General features: G+C 51.4%; 2 protein-coding genes across 2 annotated transcripts in view; one reads left to right on the forward strand and one right to left on the reverse strand.

Annotated features, from left to right (window-relative positions):
- MUC16 (mucin 16, cell surface associated) overlaps window positions 1-1,612 on the forward strand; it is an 88,335-nt gene extending 86,723 nt beyond the window's left edge. Inside the window, exon 94 of the mRNA XM_071577830.1 lies at window positions 794-1,612. Within this exon, the coding sequence (XP_071433931.1) occupies window positions 794-1,612 (819 nt within the window). The remainder of the gene's footprint in view (window positions 1-793) is intronic.
- Window positions 1,613-7,644: 6,032 nt separating this feature from the next.
- On the reverse strand, window positions 7,645-8,484 carry NFILZ (NFIL3 like basic leucine zipper). The gene has a single exon (XM_071577831.1). It carries the CDS (start codon window positions 8,482-8,484, stop codon window positions 7,645-7,647), a length of 840 nt encoding a protein of 279 aa, XP_071433932.1.
- Between the last annotated feature and the right edge of the window lie 14,890 nt (window positions 8,485-23,374).

Consider the following 23,374-nt stretch of genomic DNA (forward strand, 5'->3'; position numbering starts at 1 on the left):
GTGGGTCCACCACCACAGGAGAAGAGTCACTTCAGAGAACCAGTGGGACCTCTCAGCCCGGGCACTGCCCAGTGAATGTTGCTAATTAGAATCACAGAATATCCTGACTGGAAGGGACCCACAGGGACCATCCAGTCCCAACCCAGCCCCTGCACAGACACCCCAACAATCCCCCCCGTCCCATTGTCCAAACCCTCCTGGAGCTCTGGCAGCCTTGGGGCTGTGCCCACTGCCCTGGGGAGCCTTTTACTGGTATCTGACCTAAATCTGGGGCATGAATGGGATGTTCAGTGGAAGATCCACGGGCCATTTGACAGTAGAGGGGCAGGAGAGGCTCTGCAGAGCCTGTTGTGGGTCCACCACCACAGGAGAAGAGTCACTTCAGAGAGCGAGTGGGACCTCTCAGCCCGGGCACTGCCCAGTGAATGTTGCTAATTGGAATCACAGAATATCCTGAGCTGGAAGGGACCCACAGGGACCACCCAGTCCCAACCCAGCCTCTGCACAGGCACCCCAACAATCCCACCCTGTCCCCCAGAGTGTTGTCCAAACCCTCCTGGAGCTCTGGCAGCCTTGGGGCCATCCCACTGCCCTGGGGAGCCTGGTCAGTGCCCACCACCCTCTATCTGATTGACTGCAGTGGTGGCAGTGCCCAGGCCTGTGTAGGTGGTGTCAGGGTGGGCAAAGGAGCTGCTCCAAGAGCACTCACTCCCCTCTCCTGCCTCTGCCTCGTGGTGAGCTGGGCGTGAATCAGGAGGGAAAGGTGGTGCTGCTCCAGCTTTTTGCTGAGTAGCAGGAGGAGGAGGAGGGAGATTTGTGCCAGCTGTGCTGTGGGCAGAGCAGTGCCTGCTCAGGGGGCAGTGCCTGCTCAGAGGGCAGTGCCTGCTCAGATGGCAGTGCCCGCTCAGAGGGCAGTGCCTGCTCAGGGGGCAGTGCCTGCTCAGAGGGCAGTGCCCACTCAGATGGCAGTGCCCACTCAGAGGGCAGTGCCTGCTCAGAGGGCAGTGCCCGCTCAGAGGGCAGTGCCCACTCAGAGGGCAGTGCCCACTCAAAGGGCAGTGCCTGCTCAGAGGGCAGTGCCCGCTCAGAGGGCAGTGCCCACTCAGAGGGCAGTGCCCACTCAGATGGCAGTGCCTGCTCAGAGGGCAGTGCCTGCTCAGGGGGCAGTGCCTGCTCAGAGAGCAGTGCCCACTCAGAGGGCAGTGACTGCTCAGATGGCAGTGCCTGCTCAGAGGGCAGTGCCTGCTCAGAGGGCAGTGCCCGCTCAGAGGGCAGTGCCCACTCAGAGGGCAGTGACTGCTCAGATGGCAGTGCCTGCTCAGAGGGCAGTGCCTGCTCAGAGGGCAGTGCCCGCTCAGATGGCAGTGCCCGCTCAGAGAGCAGTGCCTGCTCAGAGGGCAGTGCCTGCTCAGAGGGCAGTGCCCACTCAGATGGCAGTGCCCGCTCAGAGGGCAGTGCCTGCTCAGAGGGCAGTGCCCACTCAGATGGCAGTGCCCGCTCAGAGGGCAGTGCCTGCTCAGGGGGCAGTGCCTGCTCAGAGGGCAGTGCCCACTCAGATGGCAGTGCCCACTCAGATGGTTGTGCTCACCACAGTCACCAAAGCCACAATTAGAGCCCTGACCATGATAAGCCTTTAAAAGAAAAAGGTGCAGGTTTGATGTTCCAGAGGGTGCCAGGCCCTGCTGTGTGTCCCCCTTCAGCTCTCAGGAGACAAACTGGCAGTTTTGGCTCTGCAGGGCACGGGGCTGTGGTTTGGGGCTGCACTGGGCACACGGTGCCACCAGCTCAGCCCACAGGTGGCACCTGGGGAGGCAGGGCTGGCAGTGCCACTGTGGGATGCCAGAGCTGCCCCTTCCTCCAGACAGCCCAGACCTGGGCTGGGTTTCTACTCAGAGAGGAACTTCTGTTCTCTGGAAAGTTTCAGGGGAAATGAAGGGCCTGGTTTGAGTCAATGTGAGAACCCAACAGCCTTTACTCATCAGAGAGCTGTGGGAAAGTGTCCTGCCAGATCCCTCCTGTGCTCCTGCAGAATTCCTGCAGCATCCTCCCTGCATCCCTCTGCTGTGTCTGCAGCATTCCTGGAACAGGGACCCTGCATCCCTATAGAATTCCTGACACATCCTTCCTGCAAAATCCTGGAACATGGACCCTGCATCCCTGTAGAATTCCTGACACATCCTTCCTGCAAAATCCTGGAATATGGACCCTGCATCCCTGCAGAATTCCTAGAATATGGACCCTGCATCCCTGCAGAATTCCTGACACATCCTCCCTGCAGAATTCCTGGAATATGGACCCTGCATCCCTGCAGAATTCCTGACACATCCTTCCTGCAAAATCCTGGAATATGGACCCTTCATCCCTGCAGAATTCCTGGAACAAGGACCCTGCATCCCTGCAGAATTCCTGGAATATGGACCCTGCATCCCTGCAGAATTCCTGACACATCCTTCCTGCAGAATTCCTGGAATATGGACCCTGCATCCCTGCAGAATTCCTGGAACGGGGGCCCTGCATCCCTGCAGAATTCCTGGAACAGGGGCCCTGCATCCCTGCAGAATTCCTGACACATCCTCCCTGCAGAATTCCTGGAACAGGGACCCTGCATCCCTGTAGAATTCCTGGAATATGGACCCTGCATCCCTGTAGAATTTCTGGAATATGGACCCTGCATCCCTGTAGAATTCCTGGAACAGGGGGCCTGCATCCCTATAGAATTTCTGACACATCCTTCCTGCAGCATTCCTGGGTCATGGATCCTGCATCCCTGCAGCATTCCTGGAACAAGGACCCTGCATCCCTGCAGAATTCCTGGAATATGGACCCTGCATCCCTGCAGAATTCCTAGAATATGGACCCTGCATCCCTGCAGAATTCCTGGAATATGGACCCTGCATCCCTGCAGAATTCCTAGAATATGGACCCTGCATCCCTGCAGAAATCCTGACACATCCTTCCTGCAAAATCCTGGAATATGGATCCTGCATCCCTGCAGAATTCCTGGAATATGGACCCTGCATCCCTGCAGAATTCCTGACACATCCTCCCTGCAGAATTCCTGGAACAGGGGCCCTGCATCCCTGCAGAATTCCTGACACATCCTTCCTGCAGCGTTCCTGGGTCATGGATCCTGCATCCCTGCAGCATTCCTGGGTCATGGATCCTGCATCCCTGCAGAATTCCTGGAATATGGACCCTGCATCCCTGCAGAATTCCTGGAATATGGACCCTGCATCCCTGCAAAATCCTGGAATATGGACCCTGCATCCCTGCAGAATTCCTGACACATCCTCCCTGCAGAATTCCTGGAATGTGGACCCTGCATCCCTGCAAAATCCTGGAATATGGACCCTGCATCCCTGTAGAAATCCTGGAATATGAACCCTGCATCCCTGTAGAAATCCTGGAATATGGACCCTGCATCCCTGCAGAATTCCTGGAACGGGGGCCCTGCATCCCTGCAGAATTCCTGACACATCCTCCCTGCAGAATTCCTGGAATATGGACCCTGCATCCCTGCAAAATCCTGGAATATGGACCCTGCATCCCTGTAGAAATCCTGGAATATGAACCCTGCATCCCTGTAGAAATCCTGGAATATGGACCCTGCATCCCTGCAGAATTCCTGGAACGGGGGCCCTGCATCCCTGCAGAATTCCTGACACATCCTCCCTGCAGAATTCCTGGAATATGGACCCTGCATCCCTGCAAAATCCTGGAATATGGACCCTGCATCCCTGCAAAATCCTGGAATATGGACCCTGCATCCCTGTAGAAATCCTGGAATATGGACCCTGCATCCCTGTAGAAATCCTGGAATATGGACCCTGCATCCCTGCAGAATTCCTGGAACAGGGGCCCTGCATCCCTGCAGAATTCCTGGAATATGGACCCTGCATCCCTGCAGAATTCCTGGAACAGGGACCCTGCATCCCTGCAGAATTCCTGACACATCCTTCCTGCAGCATTCCTGGGTCATGGATGCTGTATCCCTGCAGCATTCCTGGGTCATGGATCCTGCATCCCTGCAGCATTCCTGGGACATGGACCTATGGAATGAATTCCTGATGGCACCTGATGGCCCCGGTGTCTTTGTGCCAAAGGGATTGGTCCAGCTCAGAGCTCACAGCACCTTCCAGGTTATCCCACAACAATATAAATGTGGGATACAGAGAAATAATAATATGAAATAATACACGGGGTGATACAAAGCAAAGACACTCCCTGCACTCCTCCCTCCCAGCAACACACCGGGACACACAAACACTGGGAGGCAAACCCTCCTCATCCTCGGGTCTGAAGGAAGAAAGGGCCGGTGTGATTTTGGGGTTAGTCCAACGCTGCGGTGATTCAGTGGAAAGTCTTTGGGGGCTCTGACCTCCCTCTCCTGCCGGGCTTTTGTTCGTGCCGCATTCAAGAAACGCACCGAGAGTGGGAGGTGTGAGCTGCCGGTACCGCACGGGGCAGGTGGTGACGAGCCCGAGATCTCAGTGATGCTCATCAGGTCCCTCCTCTCCAGGGTGTGAGCGGGTACAGTGGAAAAAAAACAAAACAAAAAAAAAAAAAAAAAGGGGACAGAATAATCGGTCTTTGAAGAAAAAGCCCCAAAGCAAAGAGCTGTGAGACACCCTCGTCAGCAAATGCTCTTTAAGAGCACAGACAATGCCCTTCTCGCTCCGGGGCAAGTGTTGACCTTTAAGCGCAGCCTTTGCACTCCCTTCCCTTTCACTCACGGCTTTTTTCCTCCACCTTCTCTCCCCACGTGCCAAAATCTCTCGTGTTTCCCCCCCCCCCGAGGCTGACGCTGTGTAGGAGAATTCTCCTTCTCTTAAATTTCGAAGAGGGCAATAACCCGTGAAACAAAGGAAGTAGAACACAGAGGAAAGTTTGGGAATGTATCTGGGTCTCTCAAACCACAGGGGGTCTGGAGCACAACTCACACTTTTTGGAGTTTGATGAATTCCTGCCCGTCTTCACCAGGTAATGGATGTTCATCAGCTTGATGGTCTTGCCCTAAGAGGTGTCTTCTCCAAACGGAGAGGGGGGAGTCATCCTGGCCTGGATCCAAACTAGCGTGGCCAGCAGGCCCAGGGCAGTGACCCTTCCCCTGGACTCTGCCTTGGGGAGGCCACACCTTGAGTGTTGTGTTCAGTTCTGGGCCCCTCAGTTGAGGCAAGAGATTGAGGGGCTGGAACGGGGCCAGAGAAGAGCAACGAGGCTGGAGAAGGGACTGGATGTGGCACTGAGTGTCCTCTGAAACACCTCCAGGGGCAGAGAATCCACCATGTCTTGATCCAACCCTACTGTGATCACCAGCCCTGGGCACGGAGTGCCAGAGTGATCCCAGTGGGGTTGGATCAAGGGTTGGACTTGATGAGCTCAGAGGTCTCTTCCAAGCCAAGTGAGAAGAGCAACGAGGCTGGAGAAGGGACTGGAGCACAAGTGCTGTGGGGAGAGGCTGAGGGAGCTGGGGGTGTTGAGCCTGGAGAAGAGGAGGCTCAGAGGTGACCTCAGCACTGTCTGGAACTGCCTGAAGGGAAGTTCTGGCCAGCTGGGGGTTGGTCTCTTCTCCCAGGCACTCAGCAACAGGACAAGGGGGGCTCAAGCTCTGCCAGGGGAAATTGAAGTTGGAGATCAGAAAGAAATTCTTTGCAGAGAGAGTGCTCAGGGATTGGAATGGGCTGCCCAGCACTGCCCCATCCACACCCACCACCCCCTCCCTGCCCTGCCAAGGGCTTTCCTGCTGCCAAATCTTCCTGTGCCACCCAGGGCTGCCCCATCCACACCCACCACCCTCTCCCTGCCCTGCCAAGGGCTTTCCTGCAGCCAAACCTCCCTGTGCCCATGCCCAGGGCTGCCCCATCCACACCCACGATCCCCTCCCTGCCTGCCAAGGGCTTTCCTGCAGTCAAATCTCACTCTGACCGTGCCCAGCACTGCCCCATCCACACCCACGATCCTCTCCCTGCCCTGCCAAGGGCTTTCCTGCAGCCAAACCTCCCTGTGCCACTCAGGGCTTGAGAAATCAGCCTCATTTCTTGCCATCCCTGGGCCAGATTGCCCAGGGAGGTGAGCTCTGAAATTCTGATGGAAAGGGAGCTGGGCACGAGCATCACCCCACTGGCACAGGATTTGCACCCCCAGAACTGTCTCCCTGCTTGGGAAGTGTTTTTCCAGCTGCAGGACTGACCCAGCATCGAGTCCAGGAGGAGGTTTCCAGAGGAAAAAAAAAATCTCATCCACACTTGTTGCTTCCAGTGCCAGGGCAAGATCGAGAGCCCCAACAGTGCCAGGGGAAATGCAGCTCCTGCTTTCCAAGGAGCACAACGTGGGCACTGGTGGGGAGGGGAAAGGTGCTTTACCCAACCCACAGCAATGCAAAGAAAACAGGATGAGGCTGAGGGGCAGCACAGCTCCTGCAGCTGGGCCTCCTCCTGTGCCAGGCAGCTCCTGTGCCAGGCAGGCTCATGCCCAGAAGACACAACCAGGGGCTGAGCCCAGGGGAGGGACAGCAGGTGCCTGGTGAAGGTGGAGAAAAGGAGGAGAATCCCTGAAGTGAAGAAAAAGGTGTTGTGCAACTTCTTGCTCTCAACCCACCAGTGTTTCCTGAGGGGTGTGGAGAGGGCTGGGCAGGCCCCACCCAGGCAGGGGGGCATCACTGTGGCTGCCCACAGCTCCTGTGCCCTGAGTGCCTCCCACTGGGGACCCTCGAGTGTTCCCTTTAAAAAACAGTTACAGCCATGCCTGGGCTGTACCCCTGAGAATTATCTTTGGCTGGTAAGCTGAGGGGTCTGAGGAACAACTCTGAACCTTCTGTGAGGCTGCTGCTCACTGAGGTTTTGCCAAAGCCTTTCCCAAAGGTTTTCCCAAAGGCAAAGCAGCCAAAGACAAGATGGACAGGGAGAGCATCCCTGCAGATATGGAATAAAGACACATGTGCAGTGTGGGCCTGGAGAAAACTCACCTGTGTTTTATAAAGGCAATTCTCAACCACAGAAATATCACTTAGAAAAACGTCTTGTTTAAAAAGGAAGAAGCAAAAGTAAAACAGTTTGGGCATTTCAATTAAAAAAATAAATGGAGTCTTTGAAAGTAGCTGTTGCAAATATAAATGATGCTGTTTTCTGGACCACCCTGTGACTGATCACAGTTCATTGTCTCTGGAGATAAATTAGGATAAACTGGGACTAAAGTGGACTTGGTCCTGCTCTCGTTTCATGCCAGTGTCAGTCCATTTCCATGTTCTCCACACAGCTGAGGAGGCTGAACCTCTTTCCATCAATAGTTTCCCATGTGGAGCCATGAAGAGTTCAGGCACATCCGTGACGATGAAGGCGATGATGACGCACAGAACATTCCAGTGGTTGCCACCCCAAGCAGCTGGAGTTGTGTCACGTGGTGTGGGAACCACCTCCACTGTCTTGGCCTCTTCCTGCCCCTTCACACCTCCCAGCTGAGCTTGCTCTGTCGCCCAGGTGGGACTCACTGACCACAGAGTCTGACAGGTCTCACCCAGCAAGAGCATCATGGCCAGCAGGAGAAACCACATCCCTCTTTGAAGAATAAGACCTTTCCCTCCCACCCCATCCTTCCAAACCCTTCCTGTCTCTCCAAAGTCTTGCAGTGGGTCATTCCTCTGCTGTCTCAGTGTGAGTCCAGCCCACCCTCCTCCAAAGTGCTGAGGGTTTTGCTCTTAATCCTGAGCTTGTGAGGGAGGGCAGAGCAGCTTCTGCCCCTCAGGGCACCCTCTGAAGGGCAGGGCAGGCTGCAGGGAGGGAGGGGACACGTCTTGGGCACTTGTTGCTCATCATCTTCATCTGACACAGTTGTGCTGCTTTCTTTGCTGCCCTCGGCGGCGCTGGGGGAAGGGCACAAGAAGCAGGAGGTGCCCGACCAGTGCCAGGGGAAGGGGTGTCTGTCTGGGCAGTGGTAACTGAGGAATGGGGAGCAAACCGTGGAGCCAAAGGAGGCATTGAGCCTTCTGGGCTGCTGAAGGCCAGGTGTGTCCATGGCAAGGAGCGTTGAGTCACAGCCAAGGACGCTCCTGGGCGAAGCAAAGCTTCTGCAGGAGAGGTCAGGCGGCTCCACCACGGCGGGCACGAAGCTCTTCTGCGCCGCGAAGCAGGACCCGCAGGGCTCCCCCCTGTGCCCTCTGAGGTAGCCCCCGTGGGAGCAGCCCTGGGAGGGGGCACTGCCCGGGCTGAGGAGCCCGAAGCGCAGCTTGAGGGCGAGCAGCTCGGTGCGGAGCGCGGCGTTCTCGCGGCTGAGCGCGGCCAGGCGGCCCTCCATGGCCACGTCGTTGAGGCGCCGCTTCTCCCGCGAGCGCTTCGCCGCCTCGTTGTTCTTGCGCCGCTTCTCCCAGTACGTGGTGTCCTTCTTGTGGTCGGGCATGAACTCCCTTTTGCGGCGGGAGGTGCCCCCCGCCCTGCCCAGCGGCACGGACAGGTCCCCGGCGAAGCTCAGCGGGGCCAGGAGGTGCTCCATGGTGGGGAAGGTGCACAGGGTCCTGCAGGGTTGGAACACAAAGTGTTACCACTGAAGGGTCACAGGATCACAGAATGTGTTGGGTTGGACCAGGGATCATCCAACCCTCAGCTCTGCACAGGACCATCCCCAAGAGTCCCACCCTGTGCCTCAGAGGATCATCCAAATGCACCTGGAGCTCTGGCAAACTTTGCCTAATCTCAGTCACCCCCTGGGATTTCCTTCCCTGAGAGTCACATCATGGAGCATGCTGAGCTGGAAGGGACCCACAGGGATCATCCAACCCTCAGCCCTGCACAGGACCATCCCCAAGAGTCCCACTCTGTGCCCCAGAGGATCATCCAAATGCACCTGGAGCTCTGGCAAACTTTGCTTAATCTCAGTCACCCCCTGGGATTTCCTTCCCTGAGAGTCACATCATGGAGCATGCTGAGCTGGAAGGGACCCACAGGGATCATCCAACCCTCAGCCCTGCACAGGACCATCCCCAGGAGTCCCACCCTGTGCCCCAGAGGACCATCCAAATGCTCCTGGAGCTCTGGCAAACTTTGCTTAATCTCAGTCACCCCCTGGGATTTCCTTCCCTAAGAGTCACATCATGGAGCATGCTGAGCTGGAAGGGACCCACAGGGATCATCCAACCCTCAGCCCTGCACAGGACCATCCCCAGGAGTCCCACCCTGTGCCTCAGAGGATCATCCAAATGCTCCTGGAGCAAACTTCGCTTAATCTCAGTCACCCCCTGGGATTTCCTTCCCTGAGAGTCACAGAATCATTGAATGTGCTGAGCTGGAAGGGACCCACAGGGATCATCCAACCCTCAGTCCTGCACAGGACCATCCCCAGCAGTCCCATCCTGTGCCCCAGAGGATCATCCAAATGCTCCTGGAGCAAACTTTGCTTAATCTCAGCCACCCTCTGGGATTTCCTTCCCTAAGAGTCACATCATGGAGCATGCTGAGCTGGAAGGGACCCACAGGGATCATCCAACCCTCAGCCCTGCACAGGACCATCCCCAGGAGTCACATTCTGTTCCCCAGAGGATCATCCAAATGCTCTGGCAAACTTTGCTTAATCTCAGTCACCCCCTGGGATTTCCTTCCCTAAGAGTCACATCATGGAGCATGCTGAGCTGGAAGGGACCCACAGGGATCATCCAACCCTCAGCCCTGCACAGGACCATCCCCAAGAGTCCCACTCTGTGCCCCAGAGGATCATCCAAATGCACCTGGAGCTCTGGCAAACTTCGCTTAATCTCAGTCACCCTCTGGGATTTCCTTCCCTGAGAGTCACAGAATCATTGAATGTGCTGAGCTGGAAGGGACCCACAGGGATCATCCAACCCTCAGCCCTGCACAGACACCCCAACAATCCCACCCTGTGCCCCAGAGCATCATCCAAACCCTCCTGGAGCTCTGGCAGCCTTGGGGCTGTGCCCACTGCCCTGGGGAGCCTGGTCAGTGCCCACCACCCTCTGGGGGAAGAACCTTTCCCTAAGATCCATCCCAACCCCCTGGCACAGCTCCAGGCCATTCCCTGAGTCCTGTCCCTGGTCCCCACAGAGCAGAGCTCAGTGCCTGCCCCTCCTCTGCCCCTCCCCAGGACGTTGTCCCTGCAGTGAGGCCTCCCCTCAGTCTCCTCTTCCCCACCTGAACACACCAAGTGCCCTCAGTGCCCTCAGATCCTTCCCCTCCAGGCCCTTCCCCACCTTCATTGCCCTCTCTAGAGCACAAAGCTGTTCCCACCAAAGGTTCATTAACTTAATGAATAAATTAACCTCCCCATGTGATTGGTTTCTGTCTACCACAGCCACACCAGCACAGCACCACACACACAAACTGGGCACAGTTTCCCTTGGTTGTTCCTGTCCTTTTGGAGCCAAACTTTCACAATATTCAGATCCTGCTGTGTCAGCACATCAGTCACATCCCACCAACATCTGCCAAGTCCAGCCCAGGATCCCAAAAAAGGGGTTTGAGGAGAGTAAAACATCTGCAAAGTCCAGCCCAGGATCCCCCAAAATGTGTTTGACTGAGGAGAGTTAAAACATCTGCAAAGTCCAGCCCAGGATCTCCCAAAATGGGTTTGGCTGAGCAGAGTTAAAACATCTGCAAAGTCCAGCCCAGGATCCCCCAAAATGGGTTTGGCTGAGCAGAGTTAAAACATCTGCAAAGTCCAGCCCAGGATCCCAAAAAAGGGGTTTTTGCAGAGTTAAAACATCTGCAAAGTCCAACCCAGGATCCCCCAAAATGGGTTTGAGGAGAGTTAAAACATCTGCAAAGTCCAGCCCAGGATCCCCCAAAATGTGTTTCTGAGGAGAGTTAAAACATCTGCAAAGTCCAGCCCAGGATCCCCCAAAAATGGGTTTGGCTGAGGAGAGTTAAAACATCTGCAAAGTCCAGCCCAGGATCCCCCAAAATGTGTTTGACTGAGGAGAGTTAAAACATCTGCAAAGTCCAGCCCAGGATCCCCCAAAATGTGTTTGAGGAGAGTTCAAACATCTGCAAAGTCCAGCCCAGGATCCCAAAAAAGGGGTTTGAGGAGAGTTAAAACATCTGCAAAGTCCAGCCCAGGATCCCCCAAAATGTCTTTGACTGAGCAGAGTTAAAACATCTGCAAAGTCCAGCCCAGGATCCCCCAAAAAAGGGGTTTGAGCAGAGTTAAAACATCTGCAAAGTCCAGCCCAGGATCTCCCAAAATGTGTTTGAGGAGAGTTAAAACATCTGCAAAGTCCAGCCCAGGATCTCCCAAAATGTGTTTGAGGAGAGTTCAAACATCTGCCAAGTCCAGCCCAGGATGCCCCAAAATGTGTTTGCTGAGCAGAGTTAACACCCCCCAACCCCCCCCAGATTTTGCCAACTCAGTGAACAATCACAAATGTTTTGCCAGAGCAATTTCAATCAAGATAATGAAAATTATCTCCTACTGATCTCAAGCTGTCTCACAAAGGAAGTAAGAGTCATTTAGCCCCGTCTAACAGATAAGGAGGGCACAGGGAGAAGAACTGATTTACCCCAGGCAGGTACCTGAGTCAGCAGCTGAACAGGATTGTAACTCCACCAAGCACAGCCAGTCCCCAAAGGTCCCCAAACTCCCGACCCCACCCTGGAAAGCTGCACTTGGGGCAGGCTGTGATTTTGATACATCTGGGAGCAGGTCATGGAATGGGTTGGGTTGGGAGGCATCTTATTGATCATCTCATTCCAATCTCCCCTGGGACAACTTCCACTGTTCCAGGTTGCTCCAAGCCCTGTCCAGCCTGGCCTTGGACACCTCCAGGGCTACAGAAACACTTCCAGGGATATCAGATCATCCTGGAGGAACATCATAAATCTTACAATGAACACTGTGAAAGTGCCTTCTAGGAGCTTGCAGGTACCTGAGCAGCAAAGCAGCACCAAGGGTTGGCCCAGAAGTTTCCACCAGAAGACACTGACAGTGGGTTGTCCCTGGTGATGGGAAGGATCTACTGGAGAAGATCAATAGAGTCTAAGCTGTGAATGAAATTAATAAGAGGTCACACTCCAGACATCCCTACCCATGCTATGAGCTTCCTCTAAACCAGAGATCTTCCAGGGAAAAGCCCCAGCAGCCCTCCTGCCTCTGGGCAGTCTGAGCTGGTGGGACTATCTAGAAGTAGATACCTGCATGTGGTCACCTGAACCACCCTTTATACTTCACTGAGACCTAGAAGGGAGCTGAGCATGACGTGTATCTCACCCTGAAGTTGTCACATTTGGTCATTTGGGCTCCCTGGACTGTGGTCTGTGGATTGTAAGAAGTCCCAGAGGGACTAATTCTGGTTTTGACCTTGGAGACATCTCAGGTCTGGTGAGGGGAATCTCATCTTGTGAACATAACTTCAGTTTTGGAAACCTGCCTCATGGAGCCAAGAGGAGACAACTTGTTATCACAGAATCACAGGATGGTTTGGGTTGGGAGGGACCTTAAAGGTCATCTCATCCCTCCCCCTGCCATGGACAGGGACACCTCCCACCAGCCCAGGTTGCTCCTTTGATCCAACCTGGCCTTGGACACTCCCAGGGATGGGGCAGCCACAGCTCCTCTGCCCAACCTGTGCCAGGGCCTGCCCACCCTCACAGGGTAGAACTTCTTCCTAATCTCTAATCTGAACCTGTTCTCTCTCAAACTGAAGCCATTGCCCTTGTCCTGTCCCTCCAGGCCTCATCAATAGTCTCTCTCCATCTTTCCTGGAGCTCCTTCAGGCACTGGAAGGCCACAACTTGGTCACCCTGAAGCTTCTCCTCTCCAGGTTGTACAACCCCAACCAACACAAAGCTTGGCCAAAGGGCCCAATCAGCTCCAACCCTGACCAACCATCCCCTCTGCAGGATTGCCCTAAAATGGTAAAAGAAGGCAGAGCTGTTTCACTTTGATTAGGGAGTGATGGGACAAAGTTTCGGCCACGTCTCCATCCCCACACCCTTCGGTTCAACCTCCTGCCCCTTGGCACCCACCAACTCAACTCAGAGCCACGATGCCCCTCACAGTTTGTGAGCCCTGAAATGCTCCCATGGCCACCACACACACACACACAGAGAATCATCACAGCACAGTTTGTGTCACTGCAAAGAGGTTTTCTGAGTCACGGCACAACATTGGGGAGGTTCCTGGCAGGGGGGAAGAGGTCTGGCCAACACCTTCAGATGAAAACTTCCCTCCTCTTCTTACCCCCAAGAAAAAAAAAAAGTTTCATGCTGAGAATTGCTCAAAACTCACCATTCCTTGGGTTTCAGGCAGAAACTCTCAAAGAGCTGTTTTGGAGCTGAAGATATTCAGAGGTGCAGGTGAAGGGAGAGCTCAGACTCCTCTGGAGTCTCAGGGGGTTGGTGGCTGGAGCTGTGACCATCTGCCACATGACCTTCTGAGAACCAGCAGGGCTAATAACCCACGTGGCCAAGAGCCAACCTTCTCTCTCCACCAATGGATTGTGTGACAGGCAGGAACTGCTTTTTCTCAGTGACTGGTAACCCTCCTCAAACAAAAGCCAAGATAAAACTCCCAGTCATTCAGGACAGCCCTTTGGGCAGGGTCTGGGTGTCCCTCAGGACACAGAAGGACAAACAGAAATCAGGGAGTTTGGGGGCTCCACTTCCCTCCATGAACATTCACATCAACTCAAATCAGGGATGGAAAGGAAACAGTTCCTAAATCCTGTCCAGTTGTAATTTGTGTCTGGAGGTTTGGGAAATTTCCAGGGTTCTTCACTTCCTGTTTTGTGTCAAGAGACCACATTTAAATGGTCAGGTTTGCCAAGAGTGACAAGTGATTCCCCAAGAGTCCAGCTCAAGGATCAGAACAAGTTTGGGAGCAAAATATCATAGAATCCCAAAATTGTGAACTCATGGGATGGTTTGGGTTGGAAGGGACCTCAAAGTCCAACTCATTCCACCCCCTGTCATGGGCAGAGACACCTCCCACCAGCCCAGAGTCCTTTGATCCAACCTGGCCTTGGACACTCCCAGGGATGGGGCAGCCACAGCTTCTCTGCCCAACCTGTGCCAGAATCACAGAATCATGGAGTGGAGTGGTTTGGGTGGGAAGGGACCTGGAAGCTCATCCCATCCCACACTGTGCCATGGGCAGGGACACCTCCCACCAGCCCAGGGTGCTCCTTTGATCCAACCTGCCCTTGGACACCTCCAGGGATGGGGCAGCCACAGCTTCTCTGCCCAACCTGTGCCAGGGCCTGCCCACCCTCCCAGGGAAGGATTTCTCCCCAACATCCCATCCAAACCTCCTCTGTCTTAGTCTGAAACTCATCCTGAAAATCAGATTCCTTTATAAGGTGCCCCAAGACAGCACCCACCAAATGAGGCAGAAAAGATCTCAGGATGATTTGGAAGCTCCAACAATGTGAGGATGTTGTAAAGGAGTCCCATCAAACACACCCTGTGCAGCAGAAATGTCAGCACTGAGCCTAAAACTGCTCTAGAAGCTCTTGGATTAAATTCTCTGCTGCTTGCAGATGAAACATGAGCTGTTTATTCATTTCTTTACACCTATTTAGAGACCTTTAGTATTGGCAGGTTGTCATCAACAGTGATCTCTGCACAACCCAGACCTGCAGAAGAGACAAATCCTCATCTGTTTGTCCTCCAAGTTTGCTCAGAGTGACCAGAGTTTTGCTCTGGTTTAAATCAGGACGAGTCCCACTTAAATATTCAATGTCCAAATAAGTGGGATTTTGTAGCAAAATGCAATTATTTTAATTTATCAATGCAAAGGTTCTGAGCAAAACCAAACCCAAAGAAATGTCCTTTGGCATGAAGAAGTTTGGGGTAGTTCCTTCAGCTTTCCCTCAAAGTTTCTCCTGAGCTCGAAGCATCAAAAGGAGAATTTCAGAGAATGCTCTTGTGGTTTCTCACGGTGTCAAGGGGCAGAAATGGAGTTTTTTTCAGGGTTAATCACTTCCCAGGAATGGTTCAGGCTGGGATGTGACATGTTGAATGAGTCAGGAACCAGCAGGTGGCTTTTTCACTGTGTAAACTCAGCCCCCACACTGGGGCAGAGCAGGTTGGCTCCCCCTGCCCTTCTCTTGCCCCTGGGGCTACAAGGACACCCCATGAGAAATCTCAAGGTTACTGCACCCAACATTCCCTGTCCAGCTGAGCTGGGAATGCTGGGAGGTGACAGGAACCCAACATGGGCCTGTGTGAGACAGAGAGACAAAGAACCTTCCACCAAACTCCCTTTGTTGAACCTTCTCCCCATTTTTCCAACCCCTGACACTCCAACTGTGCCAAGGTGGGAATTGCCTTCACACCTCAACACCTGAAACAAGGGGAAGTGGAGCAGTGAGAAGTGAGGGCTGAGCCTGAGGCACAGGGAGGACACAGCTGGAGGTGGGAAGGTCTGGAAGGGGCTTGGGTGGGAGGTGGGAGGCAGGGGAAGTCCTTGTCAGAGGCAGGATCTGGCCTTTTAAGGTCAAGGCATGAAGACTGAGCTGGGCCAGCATGTGAAAGCATCAAAGTTTAGGCCACAGAGTCTGAGCTCTACCTGTTATTTATATCTGCAGCCCACAAAGTCACACCTATACCCACATGCTGAGTGTCTTCTCAAGCAGGGGAGTGCTCAGAGTCACACTCAGCCTGTCCCCACAGGGCTGCTGGAAACATTCAGAGCAGCAGAATGGTTGGGGCAAGGACATTGTGCAACCAGAGCTCTTGGAGGTGCTTTGGGACCTCTTGCTCCTGGAACCACAAATGTGGGAGATTCACCAACATCCTGCCAGAACATGGGGAGTGCTCTGCATTATTGGCACCCCCAAGAGAAGAAAAGCTCCCAAAACTCTGGAAAATGCTGGTGGTCCTTCATTTTTCACCTCTGCTTTGCACTGAATCTGTTCAGACAGAGCATCTCTCCCAGCTCTGCTTCTCTGCAGAGCAGCCTTGGAGCTCCTCCAGCCTCTTGCACTGCTGAGCAGACACAAAGCAGGTCCCAGTGTTTACATGAGAACTGTTAAATGCAGGAAGATATAAAGTAAAAACCATCCCTGCCACCTCCACAGTGCCCCTGAGCAGTTGGGAAGGGCTAAATGTGTCATGTCCTGGGTAAATTCCCACCTCTGGGACAGCAAGGACGGGCTGGACTGAAGGTTTGGAGGTGGCCCCTCAAGAGACCTTCATTTCTGGTAAAACTCTTTCCTTCCACTGAAAAAAAAAAAAGGCTATCTCAGGGCTCAGCCTTCAGAGATTTGGTCAGCCCTATCTCCCTTTCCTCCCCTTATCTCCCCCCTGAGCAGCTCTGATGAATTGGACTTTCCAGCAGGTCGTGCAAAACCCTCCAGGAAAAAAACCTTATCTCTCACAGGAACTGATTCGTTGCAGATCTCCCACTCGATAGACACTTTGCTCTCATCAAACCACCCAGCCCCAGCCAAGAGCTGGTGACTCTCCCTTCTCAAGCCCCCTGACCCTCAGATGATTCTTTTTTTTTTTTTTTCCAAGGCTCAAAAGAGATTCCGGAATTAATTCCGAAATTATTTGGTTCTAAAATGAAAGTGGAGCCACCAGAACAGTCACGGACTCAGAGAGAAGTTCCCTCAGGAATGAAGACCATGAGGTGGAATTATCAGGCAGTGGATTTCAAAGTACATCTGACTAAAATTCAGAGTTTGTCACCTCAGGATGATGCAGAGATTAAAAATTAAAGGTGAATCACCAAGAAATATCAGGTCCTGTGGGTGACCAAGCAAAGTCCTCTCCCCACCCAGCAGGAGGGTTGTTGATGCTCCACAACAACCACAGTCATGGGTTTTCCCTTTGCTTTGCATCACAGACAGGGTGAGGTGAATTCCACACCAAATTCAATCATAGAATCCTAGAGTGGACTGGGTTGGAAAAGACCTCCTAGATCATCAAATCCAACCCTTGATCCAACCCCACTGGGATCACCAGCCCAGGGCACGGAGTGCCAGAGTGATCCCAGTGGGGTTGGATCAAGATGTGGTGGATTCTCACTCAGTGCCACATTCACAGAATCACAGAATGGATTGGGTTGGAAAAGCCCTCTGAGCTCATCAAGTCCAACCCTTGGTCCAACTCCAGTCCCTTTACCAGATCATGGCACTCAGTGCCACGGCCAAGCTCAGCTGAAAAACCTCCAGGGATGGGGAATCCACCCCCTCTCTGGGCAGCCCATTCCAAGCCCTGAGCACTCTCTCTGCAAAGAATTTCTACCTGATCTCCAACTTCAATTTCCCCTGGCAGAGCTTGAGCCCCCCTTGTCCTATTGCTGAGTGCCTGGGAGAAGAGACCAACCCCCAGCTGGCCAGAACTTCCCTTCAGGCAGTTCCAGACAGTGCTGAGGTCACCTCTGAGCCTCCTCTTCTCCAGGCTCAACACCCCCAGCTCCCTCAGCCTCTCCCCACAGCACTTGTGCTCCACTCCCTTCTCCAGCCTCGTTGCTCTTCTCTTCTCACTTGGCTTGGAAGAGACCTCTGAGCTCATCAAGTCCAACCCTTGATCCAACCCCACTGGGATCACTCTGGCACTCCGTGCCCTGGGCTGGTGATCCCAGTGGGGTTGGATCAAGACCTGGTGGATTCTCTGTCCCTGGAGGTGTTTCAGAGGACACTCAGTGCCACCTCCAGTCCCTTCTCCAGCCTCGTTGTTCTTCTCACTTGGGTTGGAAAAGCCCTCTGAGATCATCAAGTCCAACCCTTGGTCCAACTCCAGTCCCTTTACCAGATCATGGCACTCAGTGCCACGGCCAAGCTCAGCTGAAAAACCTCCAGGGATGGGGAATCCACCCCCTCTCTGGGCAGGCTTTGGGAGACAGGGAATATTTGCATTTTATCATCCTCAGTTGGTTGGTTTTAAGGTGTGAGTTTGAATTTCACCACCATCTCATTATAGTTTCTCTTTCCAGAACTTGCAAAATTGTTGTTCAATCTCCACATCTGTGAATTTGTGTCACAAATTCCTGTCTGCAGCCACCAATAATGATTTGGGGTTTGCAGCCTTGTTTAAAATCCAGCTGAGAGGAGCATCCCTGACCAAAACCACAAGGATGAAAATCCAAGAGTAAATCAACTTATATTTTAATTAAATTGGGAAATCAATGGAGTATAAAAAGGCAGATTTTCCCTGTGTTGGGGATTTCTGCCCTTTACTCTGAAGGGAGAAGGGGAGATTTGCTGTGGGATTCCCATGGGACAATCACAGACTATCCCAAGTGGAAAGGCATCCAGAAGGATCATCCATCCTTGAAGGACTCCCTGAAACTAAACCAGATGCTCAGACATGAATTGTGCTGGAATTTCAGTATAAATTGGATCCACTGTAACCTTGATTTTCACTGTAACTTCTGTATTTATTTCCCAGTATAATTTCTATATTTATTTCCCAATATAATTTAAATTTATTTTCCAATATAATTTCTATATTTATTTTCCAATATAATTTCTATATTTATTTCTCAATATAATTTATATTTATTTCCCAATATAATTTCTATATTTATTTCCCAATATAATTTATATTTATTTCCCAATATAATTTAGATTTATTTCCCAATATAATTTCTATATTTATTTTCCAATATAATTTATATTTATTTTCCAATATAATTTCTATATTTATTTTCCAATATAATTTATATTTATTGCCCAATATAATTTCTATATTTATTTTCCAATATAATTTCTATATTTATTTTCCAATATAATTCATATTTATTTTCCAATATAACTTCTATATTTATTGCCCCGTATAATTTTTATATTTATTTTCCAATATAATTTATATTATTTTCCAATATAATTTATATTTATTTCCCAATATAATTTCTATATTTATTTCCCAATATAATTTATATTTATTTCCCAATATAATTTCTATATTTATTTCCCAATATAATTCATATTTATTTTCCAATATAATTTATATTTATTTCCCAATACAACTTCTATATTTATTGCCCAATATAATTTCTATATTTATTTCCCAATATAATTTATATTTATTTCCCAATATAACATCTATATTTATTTCCCAATATAACATCTATATTTATTTCCCAATATAATTTATATTTATTTCCCAATATAATTTATATTTATTTTCCAATATAATTTCTATATTTATTTCTCAATATAATTTATATTTATTTCCCAATATAATTTATATTTATTTCCCAATATAACATCTATATTTTTTTCCCAATATAACTTGTCTACTGGATTTCCAACACCCTTGATCTCCAAACAAGCAAAAGGAAGGAAACTTCCCATTGCTTTCCATAAAATGTGTAATTCCATCAGGAAATTCCCTGCCCTACAGATAATTTTGGGATCAAAGTCCTGATCACACTCAATTCACACATAAATAAGAGCCAATCCATGGAGACATCACTGGATTTACCCACTTTTGTTAAACTGGGAATGGAATTTGGAATTTGGAGTTTAAATCAGCCCAGAGTCGAAGCCAAACTTTACATTAATTAAAAGGAACTCGAGAGCTGCCCATTTTTCACTCTTCAATTAACTCAAGTGTTAATTACAGTTCTTTTCACTCTCAAATTGGTTCATCCTGAGCTAGATCAGAACTTGCCCCTTGCACTCCATCGATACCTGACCCCCAGGAGCCAACAAGAACCGACACTGATGAAATGAAACAACAACCAGGCCCAGGGGATGGTTTACAACCAAAACTTCTCCCTCTGCACAAACAACTTCTGATCCTTGTTGCTGCTTCTTCATCTCAGTGATAAGAACACACTTCAACCTGTGGTTTGTTGGTATCTCACAGAACTCTCTAAACCTCTCAGGCTGCTGGAGATAAAAGGACCTCATTCTAGTTACTCATATTCCTGAGTATTTCACATTCTTACTAAAGCGGTGGCTGAGAGGAGCTCTTGAGGAACAGCTCTGACTCACTTCTGGTGTCTCAGTGGGAAATAACGTGCCCTGGTGAGAAAAGGAGGCAGAGAAGGAGAACCAGAACCCGATGACCTCGGGGACGGCAGCTCCTGGTGGAGGAGCCGCTCTTGCTGTGGAGCTTTGAGCTCCAATTCAAACCAGGAGTGAGTCAGAGAGAGCCCCACAGAGCCAGAGGACAGTTTGCTGTGGGTCTGGTTTGAGGACACCCCATTGATTGGTGGCTCAGGAGGTGAATGTTGGTGTGATTGTGTTGATGCATCTCAGGATTCAAACAGCCTGATATTGAGGGGCTGGAGCGGGGCCAGAGAAGAGCAACGAGGCTGGAGAAGGGACTGGAGGTGGCACTGAGTGTCCTCTGAAACACCTCCAGGGACAGAGAATCCACCAGGTCTTGATCCAGCCCCACTGGGATCACCAGCCCAGGGCACGGAGTGCCAGAGTGATCCCAGTGGGGTTGGATCAAGGGTTGGACTTGATGAGCTCAGAGGTCTCTTCCAAGCCAAGTGAGAAGAGAAGAGCAACGAGGCTGGAGAAGGGACTGGAGCACAAGTGCTGTGGGGAGAGGCTGAGGGAGCTGGGGGTGTTGAGCCTGGAGAAGAGGAGGCTCAGAGGTGACCTCAGCACTGTCTGGAACTGCCTGAAGGGAAGTTCTGGCCAGCTGGGGGTTGGTCTCTTCTCCCAGGCACTCAGCAATAGGACAAGGGGGGCTCAAGCTCTGCCAGGGGAAATTGAAGTTGGAGATCAGGTAGAAATTCTTTGCAGAGAGAGTGCTCAGGGACTGGAATGGGCTGCCCAGAGAGGGGGGTGGATTCCCCATCCCTGGAGGTTTTTCAGCTGAGCTTGGCCGTGGCACTGAGTGCCATGATCTGGTAAAGGGACTGGAGTTGGACCAAGGGTTGGACTTGATGATCTCAGAGGTCTCTTCCAACCCAATCCATTCTGTCATTCTATGGATGTGGCACTGAGTGAGAATCCACCAGGTCTTGATCCAACCCCACTGGGATCACCAGCCCAGGGCACTCCGTGCCCTGGGCTGGTGATCCCAGTGGGGTTGGATCAAGGGTTGGATTTGATTCTCTTGGAGGGCTTTTCCAACCCAATCCCTTCTATGATTCTATGAAACACCAGACTTGGCACCACCAGCTGGTCCAAAATCTGGTCTCCACTGAAGCTTTGCACTTCTTTGGGTAGTTGTTTGAAAATCATGTTCCAGGAGCCTGTAAGGACCCCCTGGAGTTCATGATTATTGAAATCTGACCACAACCACCCCCAAAATGCCATTTTCCTCCAGAGATTCCAGCCCTGAAGGACATACTGAACTTCCTCCTTCCCGAATTAATTCTGAAATAATTTGGTTCTAAAATGAAAATAGAGACACGAGAAGAGTCCCAGACTCAGAGAAATGTTCCCTCAGGAATGAAGAACATGAGGTGGAATTATCAGGCAGTGGATTTCAAAGACACCAAGGGAAGTGCATCTGACTGAAATTCAGAGTTTGGTGCCTCAGGATGATGCAGATGGACTCAAACTCTACATCAGAAGATATTAAATCACTGTCTCTGCAGCTCAGTCATGACAGGTGGTTTGTTGGCAGCTTGAGAGGATTAATTTTGTCTTCTGGTCTTGAGGTAGAGACTTCAAACCTTGCAAACCCACCCAAAATTACCCAACCAGCTGCAGCAGAAGGTTCAGCTCATGAGCTGCACGAGCCTTCCTTGCTCCCTCAGTCCTTTGGTCAGAGCCCACAGCTCTGAGCCTGCACTCTCAGAGCAAAAAGCCTCAAACCCTCAAACCCAGCTCAGGTTTTACTCAAGTTAGAACCAACTGACCTCTAAACTTCACTGTGGGTCTACAAAGACCATAAGAGAGGAAATGTCCTGCAAAGCCCTAAAACCCCCGAGCTGCCAAGCTTTTAGAAGTGACCAAGTGTTGCACTTCTTGGTCTGCAAAAGCCTCAGTGAAGCTGCTGAATAATCACAGAATCACAAAATAATTAAGTCTTCGTGGTGTTTCCTTCACTTAATTAACTCAGCCAAGGAGTCTGAACACATCCCACCTTAGCTCAACATAAGGTATGTCATAAATGTGGGGGGGTTTCCCTCTGGGAAAGGACTTTAAATAAATCCTTTTTTGTGTTTCTTTCCCAGTTTGGGTTGAAAGTGGTGACTTTTGGGCAGATTCTGCTTGGCAAGGAGAGGTTGGTTGAATTCTGAACTCCTGCAGTTGGGGCTCAGCTGAAAAGCAAAACCAGCTCTGGGGTTCTCAACCCAAAACAGGAGGGACATGGAGCTGCTGGAGTGAGGCCAGAGGGGCACCAAGATGGGCAGAGGATGGAACAGGAGGAAAGGCTGGCAGAGCTGGGATGGTTCAGCCTGGAGAGGAGAAGATTCAGGGTGACCAAATTGTGACCTTCCAGTGCCTGAAGGAGCTCCAGGAAAGATGGAGAGAGACTATTGATGAGGGCCTGGAGGGGTAGGACAAGGGGAATGGCTTCAGATTGAGAGAGAACAGGTTCAGATTAGAGATTAGGAAGAAGTTCTACCCTGTGAGGGTGGGCAGGCCCTGGCACAGGTTGGGCAGAGCAGCTGTGGCTGCCCCATCCCTGGAAGTGTCCAAGGCCAGGATGGATCAAAGGAGCAACCTGGGCTGGTGGTGGGAGGTGTCCCTGCCCATGGCAGGGAGTGGGATGAGATGGACTTTGAGGTCCCTTCCAACCCCAGCCCTTCTGGGATTCTATGAAAATGCAACACAAGTACCATCTTAGTATTTCTATATAATTTTTGATCTTCTTTTTTAACAACTAGAACTTTCCCTGGAAAGCTGATTGTGCCTGAAGGACCACCTGGATCCTACTGAGTATTTCACAGACAGTTTTAGCTGATTGTGCCTGAAGGACCACCTGGATCCTACTGAGTATTTCACAGACATTTTTAGCTGTTCCTTCCATTTCAGCACCTCTTTGGTGGCCCCTTTTTCAGGAACACCCAATATGAATAACCCAACCATTCTTCTTCCCTTTGCCACGTGTTCCCAAGGGATCACAGGGATATCTGAGCTATTCCTTCAGCCTCAACAATGCTGAGACAGCCTGGAGTTGCCCCAGGCTGACTAATGCCAACCAGCCCACCTTGGCACCTCTGCCATGCCCAACCACTGCACCCACCTCGCTGAGATCACCACCACAGTGCCCAGATTGCAGGAACAGCCCACCTGGGCCAGGTCTGTGCCAACAAAGCAGTGAATAACCCACCAAACCTCTCAGCAGCACAGAGGGAGGCTCCAAGCCACAGCTTCTCTGGGCAACCTGTGCCAGGGCCTCACCACCCTCACAGGGTAGAACTTCTTCCTAATATCTAATCTGAACCTGTTCTCTTTCACAGAATCCCAGACTGTTCTGAGCTGGAAGGGACCCACAAGGATCATCGAGTCCAGCTCTTCAGTCAGTGGCCCACACAGGGGATTGAACCCACGACCTTGGCATTATTA

This window comes from Pithys albifrons, chromosome 27 (genome assembly GCF_047495875.1).
Source record: "Pithys albifrons albifrons isolate INPA30051 chromosome 27, PitAlb_v1, whole genome shotgun sequence".
Classification (NCBI taxonomy): domain Eukaryota; kingdom Metazoa; phylum Chordata; class Aves; order Passeriformes; family Thamnophilidae; genus Pithys; species Pithys albifrons.